Source organism: Andrographis paniculata, unplaced genomic scaffold (assembly GCF_009805555.1).
Source record: "Andrographis paniculata isolate CXL003 unplaced genomic scaffold, ASM980555v1 Contig71END, whole genome shotgun sequence".
In the NCBI taxonomy this organism is placed as follows: Eukaryota; Viridiplantae; Streptophyta; class Magnoliopsida; order Lamiales; family Acanthaceae; genus Andrographis; species Andrographis paniculata.
The window spans coordinates 247410-256347 of record NW_026137608.1 but is presented as its reverse complement, the minus strand read 5'-3'; the positions used below and the strand labels follow the sequence as shown (position 1 = coordinate 256347).

Genomic DNA, 8938 nt, shown 5'->3' with positions numbered 1-8938 from the left:
ATCAACTTCAAACGCAATTTTAGAGAGCTATTCACGTCCAAATGTCATGATTCCAAATATTAAAATCAAATTCAAGGAGTTATCTAACAGCAAAAACAAGAATCACTCAGAAACTTCCAGCCAATAAAGAGCCGTTAATAAAAAAAACCGACTGCTCAAAACAGAAAACGGAAAGTTCAACCCCAAAACTTTGTACTGACCGATCTCTGTATTCCAGGAATTTTTTGACAATTTTGAGATTGAAGCACTGTAAAAAAGTGCTCACTGTATAGAAAATTCGATTCTGATTCCGAAACCTCCTCACAATCTAGAATCGGAGTTCGTATGCAAAAGTTACGGCCAAAATATGATATACCAACAAAACTCACAAATTTCACTCGATTCACCCCCAAATCACTCAATTCCTTGATCACCTTGATGCAATTAGACTCTAATTCAACTATATTGATTAATCAAGGTCTAAGAACACTTAGAAAACTACGAACAAGGCTTTCTAGTGCCGGCAAAATATTACTACTAATTGTGTTTTTTAGATCAAATTCAGGAACACTACTCACATTTGACAACAAGCAATGGATTGGAACTAGCATTCATTTCCAAAAATTATCAACTATTTTCAATAAAAAAAAAAATTCAACAATTCTTCATCACGGATTGGAATTTATAGATTTCAAAACAAAATATGATATCAAAAATAGATTGGATAAAAAAAAACGGATTGGATAAAAAACGATTGGATCAAAAAGGCATTGAGACATATGATCGAACACATTGAGATCAACTCGAAGCAAGTATGATAACCGCTCTGATACCAAATTTTTATGACATGGATACAATCAAATCCATGACATATAATCTCAAATCAAGAGAAGAATCAACTACGAAATCGAATAAATGAACCGGCGGATAATTTGGAATCAATCAACGAATACTCCTCTCGAGCAAACACCTTCATGAATCCACACAAACTGTTTGAGGCTTTTGAATTCTTATTCCATCTCTCACGTAAGCTACATTCCGAAGACTCAAAAATTAACCCTCTCAGTTGATTGGAATCACTCCAATGGATGGGTGGAAACTCTCCAAAAAGAAGGAAACTTCTTCAAAGTGGTAGTTACTTTCTCTAAAATGTATGGAATGAATGTTTTACAAGTATAATATAAGGAATATATGCTAAGAAGTCCTAATCTAATATGGGTCAACATCTAATCTAAAAATCAACGGCTCACAACCTTTAAACAAAGTAATGTTTTTGATCGGGTACGGGTTGCAATTGGTCCGCCATATTCGGGTTCGGGTCACCCGATACCATGTCAATGGTGCTCTATCAGATCCATGTGATGATCAAGGTCAAAAAATGTGACTGAAGATATCTCTTGGTGTTTCATTCCCAATGGAGACATGTTCCATTAGGTGAATCACATGATGCATCGCTTTTCTTGCCCTGAGGGTAAATTTGAATTTGAAATCCAGTTGTTTAAGTATTTGTATCAGATCTTTAGCATATCCTCCAACGGGATGTTGCCCTACGAAGAAAGGTTGCAGGGAATTTTTCCAATTTCTAGATGAAACTTGGATGTGGGGGTAGCCATGTTTCGGAGAATTTGAAGAATGCTTGGTGAATCATCTATGGGCAGGTTTGGTTTATTTATGGGTGGAAAGTTTTGAGATTAAGTTTGGTTTTTTGGTGGTTAATTGTGCATATTATGTTATGATCCATGAGTATAGGCATATGTGTTTGGTCAAAACAAACATTATTTATTAAATGGTAAGTTACAAATGGGACAATAAGGCATCTAGGACGGTGCGGAGGTCGGTCCATTTGTGTTCGGACCGAGCCGCCTGCCTATGTTGGAAGGTTGTATGATCTTCATGTATTAGCCTCGAACGAATGGATGCTTGCAAGGCATCATATAGGTTTGGCTTTGTCTATAATAAGTGATCATACACCTCTCTTCTTCGATGCAACCGTCCAGGGCGGTTTGCTCTTTTGTAGATTGCTCTCTTTGGAGAGCTCCAGTTCTTTTTGTCTTCTGTCAATGTCCTCGGACAAGGTTTTTTGGGAGTGCAGGAGACTGTTCAGCCTCGCATTGGCCTATTTGAGATTCTCATTTGTCTTTGACAAGGTTGCCTCAATGGTGCTCAGGTCGGCCGTGGACGGAGGCTGAGAGGAACCGACTGTTGGAGTTCGGATTACTGGAAGGTCGGCTTGAAGTTTGGTTATCCGCTCCATTAGTCGGTTATGAAGTTGGTTCACCTTTTGTCTTGAAGGTTGGACAGCGACCAGCCAGCGTGGTCAGATGTGGGTTCCTGGCCATTGAGAGACCCGACCATTGGGTCGTCACCCAAGATAGGAAGATGGGCAATCATGGCCAAATCCATCAATTTTGGAACCATGGGAAAAGCAGGCAAAAGAAAAACGCCGATTTCCTGATTTCAGAAGGCGGCCGCAACTAGCAATACTTTGTCATAAAGATGAAGTGTTTTGGTGGAAATGAGAATGGCCTTGTCAATTCCCTGGCGTTTCCATTGCTCTTGAAAGTGGGGCAGAAGTCTGGAATGCCAAGTGCGAAAGCTATCTTTGAGGTCATTGAGGTGAGTTTTGATGGTGTCTAGAAGACGAGAGGGGTTGAACGCAACATTCTTGATGGCAAGGGGGGTCCCTTATTCGAGGATATCTCTTATTCGGGACACATCTTCGATGGTTGTACAGTAAAGACGAATGGTCGTGTTAAAACTTTGGATGAAAAGGGGTTTCAGGATCGGAGACATCAAAAGGAAGGGCAAGGACGTATTGGTTGGCCATGAGAGTAGAACGCATGATAAAACGAGGGATTGGTCGAAGGACTGAGTTTGGGAAATGGCAAAGGAAAAGTTGGGGGAGATGAAAGTTTGAGTTCAGTAGATGATGAAGATGGAGTGAGTTGTTATGGGGGAAAAGGTTTTAGTAAAACTCTGTGATTGGACTCGAAACGGCGTAATGATTACCCTGTTGCGTTGAGTCTTAAACTTCCAAATGTCCCATCTCACAACGATCAAGGTATGATGTTTGGAAGTCAGGAGGGAGGAGGCAAGTTGTTGAGCACAAAAATTTTTTTTAGGGTTTTGGCCCAAGAGAATGAGGGGTTGTGGGCCCAGTAGTGGGCCAGAAGTGAATTTTGGTCGGATCGACTTGCAGAAGTCTAATTGGCCATTGGATCCGTTCGGTCGGCATATCAGGCAAGGGACCCATCGAATTTGAGTACTGGGTCGATTGGTTTTTTTATGGGACATATTGAAATTGTTGGTTGATCGGTTTTGGTTACGATTTACCACGTGTTGGCAGGAGATTTCTTGAAGGCAACCTGTCATGGACCGAATTGATCAACTACACAAGATACGGAATAAACTAATAAACAACGACAAAGAACAAACAATTAAACATAACTAACTAAGCAAGAAAAGAACAAATTAACTAAGCGGAAACAAATAAAGCGAGAAAAAGGATAATTGAAAGAGAAGCAAACCTAAGTAAGTACTAACGTAAGAACGACCCGATACCCTTCTAGCATCGAACCATCCTCCACGAAGCCACCACCTCGGTTGACACTTTGGAGAGCTCTTCCATCTTCCCCAAATGCCATGAACTTGAGGCTTTATACTCAAACCCGAATTTTTGAACTAAACCCCATGGAGCATGCAATGAAATTGCATTCCAAGAAATATTAGACTAAAAGAGAAAGTATTGCTATCAAGCATAACTTTCCATAAAAAAAAAATGATCATAAATGATCAAATATTCACAAAAATATTCTTGCTTGGTGTGTCTTACAATGTACCTTAAGGGTCCTGTTTATAGGAGTGGGGGAAGGGGCAAGTGGAGTGATTTTCCAATGTGGGATGGGTTGTGTATAAGTAAGTAACCTCCTAGTGAGTGACACCTAGCTAATGGTCCCCCCTTTGCATGTGAGAGCTTATTATATATATATATAAGTGGTCCCAATGGATGGTCCCCCCACTTGAGCATGTGCAACCTAGGTTTATATAATTACATATTAAACCCTCTATTTTAACAAACTCCTAGGTTTGCACAACTTTTCCGTTAGTTATCCGATTGAGGCGTTGCAAGCTCCAATATCGTCATCCATCGATAAGTCTTCGGCTATTGCAACATGGGCTTTAATTTCTCCTCAACTTGCAAACTTCATCATCAAACCTTGTAATTTGTCAATGCGGGCTTTCTCTCGGGTTCTTGAAGCTGGTTTGATGGGAGGCTTTGGAATTGTGAATCTTGACGTTCGGACATCCATGTCACAATCGATGTTCGTGTGAACAGGATAACGACGACGGTTGATGCACGACCCTGAGTAACCGACTCAGAGATGGTTTTTGGACGGTTAAAGAAAGGATTGTATTTAACATATTAATAGAGGGTGAAAAAAGAATCTTCAATAATCTCACGAAAAGTCTTATCGGGAATCATTCACTTTGAATTTTTTAGTTCTTAGTGCATCATAGTTCTTTACGTGCTGTATTTTAGGAATATGTGATCTCTGACACTTTTTACTTTAAGTTCATAATATATTATCGAATTTTACTTTTTAATGTCGAAAATCCACGTCAACCCAAACAAACCAAAACTTTCAATTTTAAAAACTTTTGAAAAGAAAAATAATGAACATATATTGAGAGTATATGTTGTAAAAAACAATAAACAAACACGCCGTAAGTTATTATTCAAATTAAAATCAACTCGGCTCAAATTTATTTTATATATATATATATATATATATCTATCTTTATGCTAGCTTGAATTCTAATATGCTATGTATTAAAAATATAATAAAAATATCTTATTATTATATTGATGATAGTTAAAATCACAAGTTCAAGCATCAAACACCTTTAAATCTCATATGCTACACTTTAGTTTATCATAGCGTCTTCAAAGAATTAAAAAGAATAAAGAAACAAAAAAATCAAGAGTGAGGATGTTAACTAAGATTAAGTACACAAGAAAGTGCACAAGGGACAAACAATCAAGCCGTTCTCATTACACTTGGCGCATTTCCCGTTTGACCAAACCCTACAGCTCCCATAGCACTGCCCGCACACCACAAACCGCGCCCCGCCGCAACCCCCGCACGCCGCCGCCGCCGCCGCCTTGGGCACACCGTCCAGCAGGCTCCCCAGTCGCCCCTCCTCCTCCAGCCTCAGCATCTCCTCCGCCCCTCCGATCAGCCTCCCTTTCACGAACACCGCCGGCACCCTCGCCTCGTCCTCCATCAGGCCCCTCAATTCCTCCCGGAATCCAGAGTCCATCGATATGTCCCTTTCGATCGTCCGCACGCCCTGCCACTCCAGAATCGATCGGACCACGTTGCACTCGTCGAACGTCTTCCGGATTCCCCGTAGCGTCGTCGTGTACAGCACCACCGCGTCCGGAGGGCATGGGCATTTTCGTCTTTTCGTTTCTACCGATGGCCATGGGCATGGCTTCTTCACTGTGTTCTCCGGGAACGTGTTGCTGACTTCTTTCAGGGCTGGTCTGACTCTGAGCCCTTTCTCCGATGACGGCGACCTGATTTGGATTGCTGCTATTCCTCTGTTCTCCTTTCCCCCAATTTTCTTCCTCGACGAAACCCTAGATTTTGGGTGTTTTCCGAAGTGGATTGCACCAGGCAATTCCGATTCCGATTCCGATTCCAATTTCAATTCCGATTCAATTCCTTGCATAAGCTCCCTCGCATCGATGATCTCGGGAAATCCTTCTGGTGTGGTTGTCACTTCCAACTCAGGCTTCTGAATTTCATGGCTTCCGAGCTCGAGAGCGCCATAGGTGGTTGAAGTGAGGTGCACGACGTGACTATCAGTGCTGCTGCAATCTCCATTTTCGTCGGGTCTTGGGATCTTGAATTCACGAGAAGCAGGTTTCGATGATGCGCAGCCCATTTGATAATCGATTCTCGGAAACTAATGAGCTTTCCTGCGTTGATCTACGTAGAATTAAATAAGAAACTCCATTTTTGAAGACGATCGGAAAACCGTTACTGCACACGCTGTAATGCAGCCAACGGTCAGAATTTTGAACGGGCCTATGAGGATGATTTTATTTCTATTCGAACTCCCGGACCTGGACTCCCGATAAATCCAAACCGTTCATATCGCTCGATTGCTGATTTTGCTTTTGGAGTTGGGTCAAACCTTAAAATGTTACTTCTGGTTATTATAGAAATGTTTAAAGTTTGTACTAGAAAAGGGTCGTGACTTGACAGTAGTAATAATAATATTTCTACGTTTTGGAAAGTCAAAATTACAATTTATGTAAGTAACATTTCGGGTCTATTAACAAGAATGTGCATATTGGCTTTAAAAATATTTACATATTTTGCGGCACAGTCAACGTGCTGAAGCTGTCCATTTCAGCCGCACAGAATAAAACATAAAAAATAGCAGCCCTTAGAAGTTAGAATATAAAGAACTTTGATGATTGATACAAGGTTGTAGAAGAGTAATTTACAACACTGTGTTTTCGTTTATCAAATTTTTATTATTTATTAAAAAGAATTTTTTTAAAAATATCAAATCAAAATATCTATTTTTATTTTTTATATTATACTAAAATTTAATTTTATATTCAAAATATTACCTCAATACATATTTATATTATATTATCTAATTATTAAATTCGAAATTTTTAGTATTCAAATTCCAAATCAAAATCTAAATCCCCAATATACACCTATAATTTAGATAAATAAGTACAAAATTCTCGGGTTTATTTAGTTTTTGTTTGAAATTAAAATTTAATTTAAATAGTATTTTAATATAATATTTTATAAAATAAAATACTCTCTCCATCGCAGAAGTAAGTATCTACGTGCTTTTTGTACGTAGTTTTAGAAATATTAGTATTATATTGAGATATAGTAGAAATAAAGTAAAAATGATTAAAATAACCTTATTAGTATGTGTGATATAAAAGTAATGGCATTTGTATAATATATCGTAAGTTGTAAGGGTATTTGTAATGCTAGGTAGATAGTACAGTTACCAAAAAAAAAAAATGAATACTTTGTTATGAAACGGATTAAAATGGAAAAATAAATACTTTGTTATGGGATGGGGGGAGTATTTTTATTAAGGCAAAATTGCCCATAACTCCCTTGTGGTTTCGAAACTCAGCGTAAATTCCCCATCTACTTTAAAAATTGCATGACGTCCCCTTATACTTTAAAAAATATTGCCTGAAACCACTTTGTGGTTTCGAAACTCAGCATAAATTCCCATTTTATTTTAAAAAATTGCATGACGCTCACTTATACTTTAAAAAATATTGTATAAAACCCCCTCTGCCATGCAAAATATATAGATAGGAAATCATCTTCTTATCACACGAGGAAAGTTTCATGGTGATGGGGTTTTATATAACGTTTTTTAAAGTATAAGGGGGTACCATGCAATTTTTAAAGTACAGGGACATTTTACGCTGAATTTCGAAACCACAAGGGAGTTATAAACAATTTTACCTTTTATTGAAAATGCTAGATACTAAACAGTGGTCCTTTTGAGTTTAAAATTTAAATTATTATTATTATTATTATTATTATTATTATTATGTATCTGTAACTATTTTTTTTAAAAGTACAATACGAAGATTTTCTCAAGAGATTATCAGTCTTGGTATTACTTTTGTCTAAACATTTAGTTTTGAAGTTCTAATGAAATTCGATGCAGTAGATTGTTATGATTTGTGGATAGCTTTCAACTCATTCCTAAAGTTATCTTTTGATACTTTTCACTGAACTAGGTGTAATGAAAAATGTCACACTACTCAATAGCTTCCTGGGGAACTGAGTACTGATAATTTGAAATCAATACATTTTACGCACAAGATTAAATAAAAAGGTGGGTGGGTAATTTTTTCAATTTTTAAAATAATAGTACAATTTATTTATACTTACTAAAGGATTGGCATCTATTTGTTGTTGACAATTGTATAACCGAATTGTTATATTATAAAATATTGTAAAATAATAAATTACAATAACAAAAACTACATACTACATATATTCATTTTTATATAATAAATCAGTAAGTATTGAAGTATTGTTGAAATTGATAAATGGTATAATTTATCATTTGAAGAAAATTTAAATAGCAAAATTGCCCATAACTCCTTTGTGGTTTTGAAACTCAGCGTAAATCCCCCCTCTACTTTAAAAATTCCGTGACGTCCCCTTATACTTTAAAAAATGTTGCATGAAACCACTTTGTGATTTCGAAACTTAGCATAAATCCCCATTTTACTTTAAAAAATTGCATAACACTCACTTATACTTTAAAGAATATTGCATAAAACCCCCTGCCATGCAAAACATATAGATAGGAAATCATCTTCTTATTACACAAGGAAAGTTTCATGGTGGTAGGGTTTCATACAACGCTTTTTAAAGTATAAAGGGGTACCATACAATTTTTAAAGTACAAGGAGATTGTACGCTGAATTTTGAAACCACATGGAAGTTATAAGCAATTTTACCAAATTTAACTCTTAACAAAGTCATCAAAGATTCCGACTTGCCTTTATGTCAAATGGTTGATATCTGTTTGTTTTTTTCTTTAATCTGCACATACTCATGCATTGGACGAAAATTGAACCTCTAACTTCAAGTATGCCAAGAGAGGACTTAACTGTTTGGACTACACACCCTCGGCTCTTTCACAATCGAGATTTTTTAAAGTTGACTGAAGCCCACCCTCGCCCCACGTAGTTCTCTGCCAATGTCCTTCCTTATAATTATACTCATCATTAGAGTTCTACTTCAGCCAACTTGTTCTTATCCTTGTTCGCAATGGCTATGGTAAAATTATCGAATTTGTAGCCCTCGTCCAACTAGAGTCCCACTATGTGTTTGGTAAAATTGTACCCCACATTGACCGAATTAATACTATTTTA

The 8938-nt window shown here is 37.4% G+C and overlaps 1 protein-coding gene across 1 annotated transcript; it reads right to left on the bottom strand.

Annotated features, from left to right (window-relative positions):
* Positions 1–4983: 4983 nt before the first annotated feature.
* Positions 4984–5931, bottom strand: LOC127264707 (uncharacterized protein At3g28850-like). Its single transcript, XM_051294209.1, has one exon. The coding sequence runs from the start codon at positions 5929–5931 to the stop codon at positions 4984–4986; it is 948 nt and encodes a 315-aa protein (XP_051150166.1).
* Between the last annotated feature and the right edge of the window lie 3007 nt (positions 5932–8938).